Source organism: Talpa europaea (genome assembly GCF_964194135.1).
Source record: "Talpa europaea genome assembly, chromosome: 7".
Classification (NCBI taxonomy): domain Eukaryota; kingdom Metazoa; phylum Chordata; class Mammalia; order Eulipotyphla; family Talpidae; genus Talpa; species Talpa europaea.
In genome coordinates this window covers 95,102,504-95,120,176 of record NC_140074.1, presented here as the reverse complement: position 1 = coordinate 95,120,176, position 17,673 = coordinate 95,102,504, and the positions used below count along the sequence as shown (strand labels likewise).

At 41.1% G+C, this 17,673-nt stretch overlaps 1 protein-coding gene across 3 annotated transcripts in view; it reads right to left on the bottom strand.

Annotated features, from left to right (window-relative positions):
• DNAH9 (dynein axonemal heavy chain 9) overlaps window positions 1-16,937 on the bottom strand; it is a gene marked incomplete at its 3' end in the record, with an annotated part of 308,650 nt that extends 291,713 nt beyond the window's left edge. For all 3 annotated transcript variants that reach the window (XM_084236563.1, XM_084236562.1, XM_084236564.1), the window contains exons 1-5: window positions 16,302-16,937; window positions 9,881-10,077; window positions 6,994-7,152; window positions 5,817-5,947; window positions 1,431-1,642 (exon numbers count right to left, since the gene is read on the bottom strand). In XM_084236563.1, the coding sequence (XP_084092689.1) occupies window positions 1,431-1,642; window positions 5,817-5,947; window positions 6,994-7,152; window positions 9,881-10,077; window positions 16,302-16,718 (1,116 nt within the window). In that variant the 5' untranslated portion in view covers window positions 16,719-16,937. The remainder of the gene's footprint in view (window positions 1-1,430; window positions 1,643-5,816; window positions 5,948-6,993; window positions 7,153-9,880; window positions 10,078-16,301) is intronic.
• Window positions 16,938-17,673: the final 736 nt, after the last annotated feature.

Here is a 17,673-nt window from a genome sequence, read left to right as displayed (position 1 = left end):
TTTTCAGTTCTACAGGTGGACGGGGACATGAGTTCAAGCCAAATAGCCAGTGACTGGCTCAAGATTGGGCACGTGACCAATCAGAGACAAGGATTCATATGGGACTTGGGTAAGCTGGAGCTGTTGGGTAAGCTGTTGGGTAAGCTGGAGCTGTTTTTCCTCAGGTCTTCTCTTGTGACTTATTGGCTTTCTATAATGAAATAATTTTAGTGCAAGAATTCCTTGAAACATTATCATCTCCCTGTCTTCAAGAGTCTTGAACCTGGAAAGCTGTGAAGCTAAATTTTCATCATTTCCAACACTGTAGGGAGGGACAGAAATAAGTAGGTCCTGTGGCATCATCTAAGATCTTCCTGTAGACCAGGACTAAAGCCAGCCTAACTTAGCACTTGGAGTTAAGTAAGCCAATAAATGATCTTTTTGTTGATGCTAGTTTTGGTTGGGTTTTGTTTCACTTTTATTCAAATGAGTCCTAGCTCACAAATATGGAGTGATGAGAGAGCACTGGTGTAGGACTCAAACAACCTGGCTTCAGGATGTGGATTGAATGACTTTAGTGATTTAGTTAACTTCCCTGAGCCCTGTCTACCCTGCAGGGCTCATCTGAAAATGGCCAGTTCATGACTGCCATAGCAATTTGGAGCCCACAATGTGCTCCATAGAGGTTTCTTTCATTAGCTACTCTTTAAACATGTTCATTGTTTTCTCATAGTCACAGCTCTTTAGAAGGAAGTTTGGGGGAAAGAACACCCAAACCTCATTAAGGCCTCAAGTTCTGTTCACAAAAACATTCCTTCAGGTTCATATAGACCTGGTTAGTGCTACAAGACACCATCTGAAGGAGAAACATGAAGTGTGTGATCCCAGAAGCTGCTTCTTTGTAGCTCACAGGCACCGAATTCTTAGCACAGGCAGAGCATAATGTGAGCCTTTGCCTGCATGATCCCATTGGCACCTGCTGCACGTCAACACGGGTCCTCTTCTTTGCACCATTGCACAGAGTGGGAAAGTGACACACAGAGCATATAACTAACTTGCCCAGGCACACACAACTAACAAGGAGTGAAGTAGGATTTTAGTGAAGGGAAGCCTGTTTCCAGAGGTGGTATCTTTAACTGTTAGACTTTGCTGCTGACATGACAGTCCATCTGCATGTATGAATAGGGAGATAAAAATTCACCAGCCCTGCTTTTCACCCACCCTGGGTCTTGGGCAGAAGGGAAAGAAAGACTGAGCCACACAAGTATTCCAGCACTACGGAGAAAATCTTTGTCAGTTATTGACTTTGATAGTAAAATAATTCAAGTGTGACTGCCCTTTAAACCATGGTTATTCTCCTGCCCTAAAAAAATGCATATTTTACTTTTTCTCATGATTTGTTTCCAATCAACCCCCAGGGAGAGGTTGGTGGGAACCCTGTGGAGGCTCACCTGCTGGACAAGAAGGTTGCTGATCTCCTGGAGCAGTACAGTGAGCCGCCCTGGGGAGCGGTATGACTTACACATGGCCCAAATCAGACAGACCACATGAAACAGAGGCTGTAGCCGGGGTTTCACCTCTGGAAACTCCACTTCCTCGAGGATTTCCAGGTGGCGATGAAGGGGCATCAGGTGTGTGTGAATGTCTTGTGCCTCTGTTAGAGCTAGAAGGAATTGGAGATGGTCATGATCATCCCTTCCTGCTTGAGGTTCATACTAGAGACCTGGTGCCTGGAGTTGAAGGATTTACAAAGCAATGCCAGCAAATTCTTCCTGAACTGAGGGATTGGTGAGAAAACTGACCCCCAAAACTTTTTAGCCCTTGTGCAGATATACTGAAATCTAGAGAGCCATGGACAGCTAGGATAATGATCTGAAGAGTCCCTCTTACAAAATTCCTGTATCTGGACTTCTCCCTGACCCCCTCAGTTCCAGGCTAGTGCTCTCTCTGTGTGTGTGTGTGTAGAAGATAATTGGTAAATGTTTGATGAGTCCTTTGTTACTGAAATCTACAAGACAATAGAAATAAATGACAGGGGACATGTTTTAGAGTCAGAAAGATCTGCCTTCAAATACCAACCCCAACATTTACCAGTTGCGTGACCCTGGGCACATTTATTCTTTGAGTCTCATTTATTCTTTGAGTCTCAAAAATTGGCAAAATTATAACTAACTTAAAAGTTTCTTGTGAAGGTAGCACAAACAATCTTCATACACAGCATAGTACCTGGAACAAAGCAGGTGTTCCATAAATGATAATGTTTCTGGTAAATATTTGGTAATAATCTTGTAGAGCTCTTATAGAGAAGTCACAAGGGATAAAGCATAGACCAATTATGAAAAGGTATTGCTAGCTTTTAAAGCCAGAAAAATATCCTACCATTTCCTCTGATCTCACAGAACAAAACAGGCCTTTCACTTGTCCTGTGGTAACCTGAGAGGGGAAAGTAGAAAACCTGTAGCATTGGGTATTTACTCTGCCTAACAACTTAGAGGGAATGCAAAACTCCATTGAATAAACTGAACTGGAAGGGGTTATTTATAAAGGCTAGTTAATTCCTGGGCAGAAAATCAGACTATCATATGAGAACAGATGGTCTTAGGTTGTTACAGTATATGGATGAAACTCTTTATTCATCCTAAGGAAACTGAAAACAGTATGCCAGGCATTGTTCTGCTTGCTAAAATATACAATATCATAGAAAACTCTGCAAGGTAGTTTTATTACTCTCACTTTTTAAGAGAAGAAGTTAAGTCCTAAAGGAACTTGACTTGTGCCTTCCCTGTGAATCGCCCACTGCTATTCAACTGAGCAAATGTATGATTATCCAACTTTATTGTTTAAACCACTGGCCTAATGGTTGGGAGGCTCACAGCACATCAGATTTTGTGATGTGTAAATGGAATTGTGGGAAGTAGTATATAATTGGAATTTTTGAAAGTCCAATGTCACAGTAAATTGACTGGAGCAATAATTCTTAAATTGAGGAGCTTATGGAAGTATCAAAACTACCTTGTAGGGTGGAGGATATCAGAATCCAACAGTCATTCTAATAAGCACATGCTCCAGCTCTTAAATGCCAAGAGGGAAATGAGGCTGAGATCATTGTGCTAGAGATTTCTCTTTATGGTACTTTTCTTATTTCAAAAAAAGAAAAATCTCCTCTAATCATACAAGTAGGCACTACCTGGATACTTTAAAAGCACAATATTTAAGGAAACAGGGTTGGTTCACCCAGGTCAGGGTGCAATCATCTTGATTCACCAAACAAATTAAGAAAAAGAGTTAGGCTCACAACCTTTTTTTTTTTTTTTAAAGTAAATATAAACACCTATGTGGACAGTGATGTCTGTTAATTTTCTTGTAAATTCTCAACAGGTTCTTCCAAGAAAAAAAGCCTTTATTTGTAGCATTGCCAATTTCTGTGGTGTAACTATTTCCAATTGTATTTCAAGCTACCAACTTGACTTCACTGAGTGTTGGGGAGGGGTTGTTGAAAAGTTTCTCTCCTGAGAAACTATAAGTCAGTCTAACTTGGCTCCAGGGCACCACTGGACTTTGACTTCTCTTTACAGATATCCAGTTACAAGTATCCTTTGACAGGCAACAAGGCTGCAGTTTGCCAATCCTTCCCCTGGTGGCCAAAGAAGAGAACTCCTTAAGAAGTCTTTGCCAGCCTGTTCTCTGTGTGCCCCCTCCATATTGATGCTTCCTGTTTTCCAAAGTTCTTTACAACTCAATCAATTCCACCTCAGCTAATCTTTCCCATATACATTTTCCTATATCCTTTTCATTTCTTTCATTTCTTTTTTTTTTTCCAATTTATATCCACTGATCTGGGAATATTTCTTTCTCTCTCCTTTCTTCAGTTCATCAGTGAATCAAAGAATTACACTTAATCTTGACTAGTAAGAATAATGCACATAATGCACCTGCTTGTTATCTATTCTATCTTTAATAGATATACTACATGCATTGTTCTTATTAGAAATAAAAGTGCTCTGAAATTAAATTGGAAATGAGATAATCAGTTGCCAGCCTCTGAAATCTCTTTATGCTCAGAAGAAGCTGCCAACATTTCTGACCAAGTCTCTATTTTACTCCTCTAATAAAAATTTCTTTTCTTCCATTATTGAATTGAATTATGTATTTTAAGGATTTCTAATTTTATAGGAGTGTTTATTTGATGTTATTATAATGCTATTGTTTTTTCTAGGTTTTTCATTGTCAGAATATACTCTTCTGCAAAGAACTTCTTGAAACCAGAGTAGGGAACTGAAGATTTTATAATTATTAACCAGTGTGGATGATTATAATCTATTGATGTGAAAAATAGAATATATTACTAGAATAACCAGCTCGTAAATACTTTTCTTGAGAGCTGTTTTATTCATTGCCTAAAATGTCAGTCAATTTGCATACCTCCTTCAAATCATTTTATATTATTACATTACAAATGTCACAAAAGAGGTAAGCCTAATACTTTTCTCTACATTGATTCCCTTTTTAACCTAAATAAAATCATGTAAAATGAAAACTTCAAATTGCTACCATAAATTGAAAACTGGTATCATTTGCCAAAAACAGTTACCTCTTAACATATTTTTAAATATACCTGTCCATATAGCTGGCACAATCATCTCTCATACCAATAGTGGTACATATTGGTATGTATAGTATCCAATAGTGGATACGCTACCATTTGAATTAAAGATAGATTGGGAATATCAGTTGATTCCTCTGGGACACAAAATCTCTCAGTGAAGAAATGAAGAGGGTTCTCAAGAAGGAGTGTGTTCCAAGCTAGTTTTCTGTGTTGGCAGAATGGCCTCTATGATACAACTTTAGGATCCAAAGGACATCAAAGACTAGCTCTTAAGCCAGTTCTACCATGGGTATATAATATATATACTATAAACTGAGGGGCATAGATATTCCACCACTGGAACTTTTGTTCCTTTAGCTGAGTTTTTTTCAACCCCTGTGACAAGAGGAAGAGAAGGCAGGACAAGGGATCAACCAATGTACACTGGACATAAGATGCTCTCCTCTTCAACATGGCAAATATATTGTGATTAGTTTCATATTTTGAACTTACACAGGAGTTTGTATTTAAAAAAAGAGTTCTGATGGAAAATCGTTGTTTGGATTTAGCATAAATCATATGAAATTGCAAATATTTTTAAAAGCACATTCTAACCTACAATGCTGAAGAGCTAGAATGTTTGCTAGAAGGGAAAAAAAGCAAAGTACACTGATGAGGGGTGAGGGATCCTGAATAAATTTACCTACTTCTAATTATAGACTTAGCTGGCTTTGCAATTTTGACAAGGGCCGATCTTGTCTGGTACTCATATGGCCAGGAAATTTCAGTACCATCTGACAGTAGAAATAGAAAAAAATGGAAAATGGGGCCAGAAATGGAATATCGATTCCTCAGGGAGCAAGGAGCCAGGGGCAGAAGGACCTAAATTCCAGAGGTGAGCGATTACATGTATTTGTACATTCAGTACAGTCAAGAAAAAACTTCCACCCCAATTATCTCACAAAGACTCAGGGAAGGAGTCAGGATGTGTATATGTGAGAACCAGGTATACACTAAAGCTCAGAGAGGTTAGGTGACTTTGCTAAGGTCACAAAGCTGTGGCAATGCAAACTGAGTACAGTATAGATGCTTTCCTGCTTCTAGATGTGATATTCTTGCCACCATGCTCAATTGTATTGGTTAGAGAATTATAAAGGATTTGAAGCTTCTGAAATCACAGAGAGAAGCCAATTCAATACTAAATTAGAAATGTGAACCAAACTTATTTATGAATATACTTGCTAATCCTCACCTGCTACAACATCACTGAACATGGCTTGGAAGGCTGGGAAGTAGCTGCTCTGAAACTTGTCCAGGAGCCCAGCCATGCCCCTCACCTTTATTGTTCTTAGTTGATTATAAATGTATTCCAGATCTTCAGACCTACAACACCATGGAGAAGGGTGAATCAGGAAATGTAAGTCACACTTTGATAACCCACCCTCAGAATGACATAAATGCTGCTTAAAGATGCTTCCACTGAGACTTGCCTCCAGCCAGAAGAGCCAGAACATCTGTTTCCAGAATAGTGAGAGCTAAGGTCTGAGTCAGGAAATAGGTTCAAAGGGGCAGCTCCAGGAGGTAACAGCAGGAAACACTGCTGTGACCATCTGGTGGCTCAGAAGCCTGGCAGCTGGAGGTCATTAGCTCTTGCAGTAAGGTTTGGGGTGGGGTGAGAGAGGTGTTGTCAGATCAAGGCTGCTAGTGAATGGCTGTGCAGTAGGTCAGTGGAATGGTCAGAAACCAGGCAGGAGGATGGGGCATCTCAGCAGGGTGGCACAGACAAGGCTGGAGCCCTAGTGGCAAGTCTGATCATGTGTCACAGACATTCCATTCAATACAAGGACAGGGACATCTGCCTCAAACATCTGTATGTCTCCTTTTGAGTAAAGAATTAATCAGCACAATTATCAAATAGAAGCAAGGAAATGGCAAGGAAGAGGAAGATGATAGGAGCAAGTTCTTTCAGGAACCCTGTGGGTCTAGGACACAGTAGATAATGAAACTTCTAGCTCTGCTAATGAATGACTGGAACCTAGGAAAGGCTGTTTTTCAGTCAACTCTCAAAAATCCCTTTTTCTCCAGATCATTAAAATGTATGCACACATAGCTTTAACTGTCCAAGGAGAAGAAAGTAGACAAATAGAAGAAAAATGTGAAAGAGAGTCAATGTTCCCTATATTTGGAAGTCTGTGAAGAAATGTCAGATCTACTGAACAGTACCCCAAGAAAAAAGTACTATTGAACCTTGGGGAAAATATGCATCTCCCAGTACACAGAAAAATTGTATTGACCCAAATAATGCTTAGTTGTGTCTGTTGTAGGGGATGATGGGAAACAATTGGAGGGGAGGACCAGACTCAATGGCTGACTAACCCAGTCTGTTATTTTCTGAGACATTTAATCCTCAGGGTTCAAGCAATGCCTACCTGCTCTTCCAGAACTCCAACTCTGCCTTAGGGGTAGGATTCTCCCCTTGTGAAAGTGGCTGGGAAGACTCTCTCTTGAGTACCACCTGGACCTGGTGGCTCCATTGGATCACTGCAGACTCAAGGGCATAGATGACTGACTTATTTGTGGAATCCAACCTGTGAAAGACATGACAAATCTACTGGGCTATTGGAAATAACTTAACTCTGGGAGCTCTGCCAAATCTTAAAAATGTGTGGGATCTAGTCCAGGTATTCTTTTGTTGGATAATAGACTCTGATGAGTAGACAATGAAGAGTATAGATCCTCTCCAAAGACAAAATTCTTAAGCATGTATATACACTTATTCATACACTATTATTCAAGATTCAGGGTTTCACTAATATTCTGAAGACTAGAACAATTTTGAATCCTATCAGATTTTTCTGTCAAAGCAGGAATACATTATACAGAAACTATTCAGATAACTATCCAGCCCTTGCTTGCATCCCATCAAATTAGCAAGCTCCCTACTTGAAAAAGCAATGCATTTTTTTCTGTAGATCAGCTCTCCTTGAGAGAAAGTTTGTCTCTACATTGAATTGCATCTGCTTCACTATGATGTCCTCATTTTGGTCTTATTTCTGACCTTTCCAGCAAGAAGATGTAGATTATTTTTCTCCCCAAGGCAAATCATCAGCCATGTAAACACCAGTATTGAATTTACTTTTCTTCACTTTTCAAGTGAAGAATTAAATTTCCAAGCATATGTCCCCCCATCCCAAATAGCTTTTGAAAAACAAACAAGGGACATTTTTGGAAGGGATTAAAAATTACAAATACCTTTTTGTTGCCTTTGCACAAAGTCTTAACTGAAAACTGTTCATGCTAAGAACCCAGGTCACAGGTGACAAAGAAAGTATATCATTCACATTTTCATGCCAGAAACCCACCTCTACTTAATTTAATTAAATTCATATTTGCTGAGCACTGAAATGGCACAAGTGATTATGGAAGGTATTGAAGGGAGAAAATACCTCCTTGAAATATGATTCAGTCTTTTGGGAAATTATCAAAATTGGACAAAGGGAGAACAAACTCAGCAATGATTATACACACACACACACACACACACACAAACTGAATATTACTGTGCTTAAACATGTTTAAACATAAAAGGAACAGGAAAAGGGTAATTTCAATTTATTTATTTTGAAAATTGAATATTTTTATTAAGCTACAGTAAATTTTCCAGTTAACTGGGAAATTACTTCAAATGAGATATATAGTAAATTACTTCCAAGAGCAAAAATTCATTATAAAGTACATCATCATCTCATGCATTACTTATTTTTCATATCACAGACTCTCAATACACAACTATGACAATAACACATTGAAAAGCTACTGGCATTATGGCAGACCGAGCTCATGTAAGAAGATGGCCTATTGCCAGATATATATCAAAGGACTGGGTAGTCTCAGACACCTGTGGCAGTTGGTATTTTAGAATTTTCACACTTGGAGGTCACCCATTTCAGCTTTCATTATGACTTCCTTCCCCAGATAATCCTTAAAGATAATGTCTAGTACATCCTAGACATCAACTGAACTTGCATTTTACTCTTTGCCAATCTCCAATCTCAAGTATCTCCAACCTGGCCATTTATTATGCACTAGTACATGCTTGTTACTGTTGTAAGTGCTTGGCACTGTCCTAAGAGATGGATATTATCTTATAAGAACTTGAAGAATGAGGTAGGGGCTAAAATCATCTCCATAATACAAATGAGGAAACTGGGACTGGGAAGAGATGAAATGATTGCTCCCAAAACAACTAGCCACTAAGTGGCAGAGCCTGGATTGAAAGCCAGATCCAGAGCCTTTTCAGTAAGCTCTGTGTATCTCATAACCAGTGATATTTCATTCAGATACTCAGGAAATGATAGAGAAAAAATGGATTCTGTCATAGTCCTCCATCCACCCCTATTGCTGTGTTGATTCTACAAAACATTTTAATGTCAGGATTTAAAACATAAAGGAGACGATTTTGTTACTACTACCAACAACGGCTTAAAATGGAAAGTGTCATGGGCATTTTGTTTTGGCAAACTAGCAGAATTTTTTTTTCTATGTTTGGGGAATTCCCTCTACCTTAAGCATCTTATTATAACACCCTACCTACCTTCCCTCCTCTCAAAAGGAGAAATTCTGGGTAAATATAATAAAATATATCCTTTAGCTACATATCTTGGTTTGAAAGAAAAAAAAAAACTCATGGGATAGATGCAAAGATGGCTCATAGCTAGACTGGTAAATAGATGCTGATGGTGAATATAACTTCAAAAAGAGGGGGATGGCAGGGTTATAATGCCTACTCACACACAGGAGGCATGGACTTGAAATCCCACCAAAGTCATAATTGTTCCTGTTTTTGAAAAATCTCCAGGGCCTGAAAAAAAGTCTTCGGTTGCTGGGGAGAAGGATCTGCTACTGTAACAAGGCCACCAGTGTTAGTTCTGTGACATTGTGTGCTGAGGAGATGGTTGGAAGAGGTGCAACTGTCTCCCAGACTGGATCTGGGTCTTGGTCAATGATGAGACACCATCCTGATAAGGAAAATACTGAAACCAGTGTGGCTGCTCTCAGGCCTGAAGTAATTCTGAGTGGTGAAAAGGGCAGGTTGCTATGACAGCCTTAAAAGACTTCAGAGGAACTGGGGCAAGGGTACTAATCAGTACAAAACATACAGTCCAAGGATATTGGCAAACAGAGCAGACAGTGGGCTTGTGTGCAGAACAGAAAGATGTACAGAGTCAGGAACAAAAAAGTTGTAAAGAAAACATTCAGATAAACTGGCCTCTCCCATATCTCTGAGACCCATAGGGCCAGGCTGGCAGCACTTACACAGTCTCACTTTCAGAATCCACAAACTCCATTTTTTCTGAGCCTACTGGAAGAGGCAGCAAAGTTTTCCCCTTCACTTGTTCAAGGATAACCAGGAGGTCACACTGGAGATTGTGGGCGTGTCGAGTAATGTCTTGACATACCACGTGGGGCCAGTCTAGATGGTTCTTCTCACTGGCCAAGACGGGGATAACAACCTGTAACAGAGGTGCACAGGAACGAAAGGTGGGCATTCAACTTCCAAGACTTTATGTAAACTATCCAAAGAAAGACCCAGGAAGTGATACATAAACATTTTCAGGTCTGTGTGCTGTATGACTTAACTATTAAGATCCAACATTCTGTGCTTGTTGCCTTGACATTGGGTAAAATGAGGAGGGTCCCAAATCATCTACCCACAAGTTTTCTTCCTCCTCCTGCTCCTGACGGCATGGTCCCTGAGTCAAACAGCTCTCTTATCAAGGGGATCAGGCTTATCCTGATCCTGAGTAGCCAACTTCGGTTCTCTGCCAGCCAGTGGGATTAGTCAAACAAGCCTTTCCCATTCTGCCACCCTCTTTGATACTACAAAACTTGCCTCCCACAGTCAGTCACTGGTTGTTCACTCTGTTCCTAAGTACAACCATGTATGACTATGAGGATATGTGACTATAAACTGTTAGTATCTTCTGCCCAGTGTCACGTGTTCAACCATTCTCATAACCTTAGGGCAGGAATCTTTCTCTCATCAATACAGTGAATAAGAGGTGACTGAACAGTTACAAGGGCCAGAGACAAAAATTAGAACAAATACAGGTAAGGATGACCATCAGTCTACAGGTGGTGTAAGGGAGCAGCTTAAAAGAGAAAGCAAAGTTGAAGATCTTGAATCTATGTATATGTGAACGTTAGTTGATTTTGGCTCCCAAACATACTTCCTCTTTTGGTTCCCATCTCCAGATCTCCAGATCCAGAGATAGACAAGTGAACAAATCAGAGTAATGAGTCAGGCCAAAATCTCTTTATCTGAACTTTTTTGAGGAAGAGAGGCATTCTCTTTTCTATGAGTCTTCTGGACCCACTGGAAGCCATCCTGTACCACATGAAACCTTAGAATAGGATCAATATGGAGAAGAGAGAGTTTACAGTTAGAAAAAGACTAGGTACTAGCATATTCCCAGAGCAAGCTGCACTTAAACTTTCTAGGCTAGTTTAAATTGAGGGGTTTTTATCACTAGAAACTTAAAGAGATATAATTAATACATCCCACTAGGAACCATTGCTTGTCAAAAGCTCACAATCAAAGGAAAAGGAATACTAGAATACTAGAAAGAAAAATAGATGTGAGGTAATATGATAAGGAAATAAATAGATAATGAAAGGGAAATAAAGACTTACATGTTTGGTGGATTCAGTATATGATCAATAAGTCTGTGTGGCTATGAAATAGAATACCTGGACCCAGTATGTGAAATCCAAGCAGATCTAACTGGTAGAGGAAACAGCAATGCAAAGGTCCTGAGGTGGGTGCCAAGTGTGATCAAAGAGCAGCATGGATGCCAATGAAACGGGAATAGGGTGAACAATAAAAGTAGAGGTAAATAAAGGGGGGTAGATCACATGTAGCATGGTATGTAGGATTTTGACTGTTTTACTGAAATGAATGTAAATCATTGAAGGGTTTTTAGCAAAGGAGTGAAATGGTCTGACATTATTTTTAGTAGGATCACTCCAACTGCTATGTTGAGAATAGACTCTAGGGGCAAGAGTGGAAAAAGAGACTGGTTAGCAATGTACTGCTATAATACAGAATACAGTGGCTTGGCACCAGGGAGAGTAGAGGAGATTATAAGAAATGGTCTAATTCTATATATGTTTTGAAGGTTCAGCCAATATGATCTCTTAGTGGATTAGTTGTGGGGTTGTGAGAAAAAAAGAGGAATTGGGTTGACTCCAAGATTTGGGACTTGAACAGCAGAAGAAAGGAGTTGCCATTAACTGATGTGCAGAAAAATAAGGTTGGAGGAAATTCTTGAGGGAAGGTTAAGAGTTTGTCTATGGACATGTTAAAATGTGATATATTTGATTTCTAAATGGGGATATTGAGTAGGCAGTTGGATACGGCAGTTGGGAGTTGAGAGAAGAAGAAAAGAATGGAGATAATAAATTTGGGAAGTGGCAGATACAGATAGGTTGTAAAACTGAGAATTTGAATGATTGTTCTCAAGGAATTGTGTATACAGAAAGGAGAAATGATGTCTAAGAAATGAGTCCTAGAGCTTTCCAATGTTAAGAAGTTGTAAAGAAGAGGGTGTATCATCAGTAGGAACTAAGGAATGGCCAATTATGACAGGAGGAAACCAGAAGACTGTTCTAAAAACCAAGTGAAGAAAATGATTCTAGGAGGAGAGGGTGCTCATGAGAAGAGAATGAACAAATGGTCGTTCAGTTTAGTCACATGGAAGTTATTGGTTACAGTGAAAGGTTAATTTTTTTCTTGTGCAATGTGGGGGTAAGAGCCTGATGAGTGAGTAGAAGATAAACCAGGGAAAAGAATAGAACACAGCAAGTATAAACACATACTCTAGACATTTTTTCTATAAAAGGGGTCATAGAAATAAGATGATAGCAGGTGGGAGGAATGAGGATTTTGTTTGTCAGAATTATCTAGTAGAGAAGAAGAAAATGAGAATGGAGGTGAGCAGGGAGCACTGGTAGAGCAACCTCCTCAAGTAGATGAGAATGGATGGAGATCAGAGAAAATATGGCATTTTAGTTTAAGGATTGACATAAGATAATAGCAGAGAGTTTATCTGCAGCAATAGGAAGGGTGCAGAATATATGAATATGGATATTGGCAGATAGGGATATAATAAACTTTTATGTGGAAATTTATTGTTTCCATTTTTATATTTTCAAAATTCTAAAATATTTTATTGAAGTATAACACCATTTAGGTTTATAACACCATTTAGGTTTCAGGAATCACAAATCAGCATCTTTATGTAGCACATGATGCCACCCATTTCCATTTTTTAAAATTAAGAAGCAAGAGTGAGGTTGAAAGAGCTCTTGGGCATTTGGTGGGGAAAATAAGGTGTGCAATAGTGATCTAGAAGAGCAAAATATTCCCATCTGGAATAGGAAATATGGGAAATCCCATTTGAAAGCCTAAAAGACCTACTAGAGATTTAGGGTCATGGATATAAAATAGAGTCAGCTGGTTTTTCATCAATCCCATTCAGCTTCATGGGGGCAGATAGGAGCAGAAGAAGAGTTATATTTTACTGGGATTGTGGTTTTGCCAAATGAGTGTAGCCAAGCAAGGGCGAGGTCAGTGAATCAGAAGTTTATGGAAGGAATGAAGATAATGGCAGAACACAGCATTCAAATTTGAAAGAGAAAGAACATGGGTGTGGGTGATGGATGGTGGGGAGGCAGCAAGATCAATGGATTAGAATTCCCAGCAGGGTCACAGGTTTTTGTCGTGTGACAGTGGGGCAAGTGAACTGGTAAGATATGAGAAAGAGGAGCCTAAAAATGGATCATGAAGGGGCAGTTATTGCATACAATGTCTGGAGTGACCATGGGGAGAGATAGTTAAGATAGGGAGGGGAACAAGATCACTGGCGGAGAAAAGTTCAAGGAGGCCACATTATGAGAAAGGTCACTTAATCTGTCTATTTGAAATAGCCACAATCGAGATAGGAGGAATGAATGTTGAGAATCACAGCAGAGAGTCCAGTCATAGAGAAATTCAGTCAGTGCCATCAGTGCCATGCAGCAATGAGAAGAGAGGGTGGCTTCATCTGACAGCAGATAGAAAATGGGAAAGTTTTTCAAGATGAATCTAGAAGCAGAAAGGAGGAGCAAGGACAACTGTCCCACCTCCAGGTTCAGAATGATGTAGGGAAATACAACTGAATCTACTAGGGAGAGATAGGTCTAGGTTAGAGCAAGGTGACCAGAATCAAAGAAGTGAGGAAGGTTTTCATTGGGATGTAGAGTGATAATAATTCTTGTCCTTAAAAGATTAATAACTGGAACTCAGATATCCTAATATATCATGTCTAAGTTTCATGACAACCTTGCAAGGTAGTTCAACCTCAACAGAGATAAGCTAATTTGCTCACATCACACTGATGAATTTGATAGAACTTCACTTGCTGAAATCCCATGCTCCTTCTCCCATATACAAAACTTCAAAACAGCATCCAAGCTTCAGAACTCAAAATTAACCTCACAGTAGTGAATAAAGTGACTGGGAGGAGTAAAAAAAGGTGCAGAACTAGTTACTAAATTCTGTCAGTTCTTCCTTGGAAACATTTCAGGGGTATATATTTTTTAACTGCTACCAGTATCACGAGACCAAAAATTCACCTCCCTCAACATGTTTCTTTTCTTCTCCCCTCCCCCCACCCCCACTTGAAGATCTCTCTCAGCTAAGTGGGATCCTTTAGTTGGGATCCTATACTGAAGAGGAGGCGTAGGGAAACACTCCTGCTATGGATTAAGCTGATCCATGGACACTGAGAGAGAGGTGGCTAGGATAGCTGGGAGGAGAAGAAGTGGGTTTAATGGATGAGGTGCAGATAGGCTCTAAAGTAGCACTGGATCACTTTCAGGATGTGTAGAAGATGTAGAAGAGAGGGCTGAATGGCCCAAGGACTGAATCAGAGTTTTTGAGAAATACAAGGAAAGGCCTGGAGGCATTTTTTTAAATACATAATTTTATTTAGATTTTTAAGTAAAGAACACATTTACATGGTGTAAAATGTTAAAAGCACAAAGCTTTCACAGTGGAAAATAATTCTTTTACCGAACCCTGTTTCTCCATCAGCCAGTTTTCCCTCTCTGTATATTATTACTCTGTTAATGAATTGTCTCCCTTCCTTCTAACTCAATAGAGACAGACAGTAAAAAAGCAATTTCATTACTATTTTCATGAAGAATAAAGAAGGGCACCCAGTATGACTGGGTTGGAGGCCAGCGGTTGTTCCTTTAAACAGAGAAGACCTTTACGCACTAAATCTTCTTTCAACCAATGTCCCATATTTTGAAAGTTACCTTGCTCTATGTTTATCCTAGCTCTCCTTGTTCAGTTTAACATTTGAGGCTAAACATGGCTCTCAGACCAAACACATCTCTCTCTCTCATCTGAACCCAATAAAATTTCTTACTATCATTCATTAGGGGACTATCATTCACTAGGGGATTTGACCCAAGCTTAGACTTCTGCAGGGATGGTGCTCAGACAATGCATAGTAGACAAGTCATTCTGGTTGTTAAAGTATTGAAATATTTTCATATCTAATGAGAAACCTAGTTTCCCTGGGTCCCCTGAGAGCCCATCTCCTCAGCTTCCTAAAAAAGCAACGAAATGGCTAACTCCTACCTCCATGACCTAGTTCCATCGCTGGGGCTAAAGTTAGTTAAGTTCCACTTCCACCCTAGTCATACTAGTTTTAAATATATTATTAATTTTCATAGATGGGATCTTTCTGTTTCTTTGGTAGTTTCTCCCTGGCACCTATCACACCAAATATATATAACCAGTGTTCTGTACACATTTATTTGACAACCTGCAGGATCCAGAAGCACACGCACCAGACTTGAAGGGAGGTGTATTCCCATTCCAGAAGCATCTAAAAGTCCCAAGAATCTTTCTGAGGAGTCTTTTTGCAATCTCCTACACTCTCCAGGCTTCTGCTGTGGTGCCACCGGAGCATTTCATAATCCCCATCTCCTGAGATCTTCTTTCTTGAGCTCCAAGCAGACCCCTCCAAACCCCTGTTGGACTTTTCTAACTGGGTGCCCCAAAGTCTTACTTTGGCGCAGGGCTGACCTTAAATTGTTTTGTGAAGAATGAATGAAGTGAATCAGCAAATGTTTTTATGGCCTTTCATCTCCTTCACCTTACTGAGTCAAATGAAATACCCTTTTGTTCACCACTTCTTGTCTTCCCAGCCCTAATTTACAGGAGGGATTAAGAGATATCACCTTAAAAAGAGGTCAGAACCCTCTTCAGACTTTGGCCTCCCCTTCACTTTGACTTGAACCCATAACAGGATCCAGCCAAGTTTTAGCACATTTCACACGCTCACTCCTACCTGGCTCCTACTCAGAAATCCCACAGCCTCCCCAGCCCCGATGCAACAACTCCCAAAAGTCATCTTCTGGTCTTAGTTTCCTTCCAGCTCCACCCCCATCCCCCCATCATGCTCAGCGCCCCCAACCTTTCCTTTCCCTCAAGACTCCTCAAACTTAGCTCCCAGACTTTGCTCCCCTACGACTCCGCCCCTCCACCTCTAGACCCTCCCCTTTGCTCAAGCCCCCGCCCATGGCTCCTCCTCCTCACCCTCCCACTCCCCCGAACCCCCAACCTCCAGCTCCCGCGCCGCCCCACAGCAGCCACTAGCCCGGGGCCTTCACCCGCCCTCACCTCAGAGAACAGCGCGGCCAGGTGCTCCAGAGGCGCTGAGGGCACGTCCCCGCAGAGCACTGCACCGCGGAGGCTGTTGGGTCCCGGTGGCTCGGGCTTGGTGCGCAGGAAAAAGAGGCCCTTAGCGCGGGGCAGGCCGGACTCGGGTCCCGTGTCCAGCCCGGGTCGCACCGCCAGGCCCCCAGGCGCGGGCCGCACCACCAGCAGCGGTCGCTGCCCCGCCTCAGCATCGCGTCCCAGGAAAGCGTGGAGCAGCTGCTCCGCCTCGGCGGTGCCCGTGCAGCGCTCCCAGGCGCCCGCGGCCGGCCGCAGGCTCTGGACCACGTAGGCCCCCAGGAGTCGCAGTCGCGGGTCTGCGTCGCGTTCCTCCTCCGCGTTCTCCTCAGACCGCGCAGCCGGCTCCTTAGCGCTCGGCATCGCGCGGCCTCAGGCGGCCTCAAGCGGCTACTGTTTCCCTAGCGACGGGGACGCGGCCAGGACGCCCTCCTCCTCTCCCTTCCTATTGGTTGCGCGAATCCTGGTCCCCGCCCCTTCCAGTCTAATAAGGTAGGAGAGGGACAACCAGGGAAGGGGCGGGGTTGCGTCACTGTTGCTAAGAAACCAGCGGAGGCGCCCGCTCTGTGGCTGGTCTTTTGCATTGGAGGCGCTCAAGGGTGACTGTCCCGGGCTATAGTTTATTGATGGGTGCTTAGAAGGGAGGTCAAGGATATAAATGCTGTTAAGGTTTCTACTGCCCAAGGTCAAATTAAATTCTGTAAAGGTCTCCAGATATTGAAAATGTTACGGTTCTTTCACCTTCGCAAATAGGTAATTCAACCTTTAAAAAAAAAGTCACATCATGAAATAGAAGTAAGGGAATTCAGCAAAGTTTTAATTTATTTTCTACGATGACTTCAGCACTTGAGAATAGTGCTCATGTGGCTATTTAGCATTTGAAATGTGCTGGTGCAACTAAGGAGTGAATTTTAAATTTTATCTAATTTTAATTAATTTAAAATTAGTCACATGTGGCTAGTAACTCTCATATTGTATAACTCAGCTTCAGAATTTCAATATCAACTATAAAAAATACAAGATTTTTCTAGGCTGTTTTGTTTCTGCCTTAAGGGTGGGCTTAATCTGATAAATGGGGTCTCAGACTCTGAGCTCACTTTGATATCCATGATTATGGCCCCCAATCAGTTCTTCCTTAATTCAGTAGAGCACTTTTTAATTCATAGGATGTTCAGAACATCCTTATCCTGCCCTTTTGTGTGGCTCTTGTCTTCAAAAAGGGATAATCTGAAGCACCTTTCCTGACCTCAGACATTAGCATTTATTATTTGCTGAGTCCTTCGTGATGAGGATATAAACATCTCTCCCCCCTTTGCAT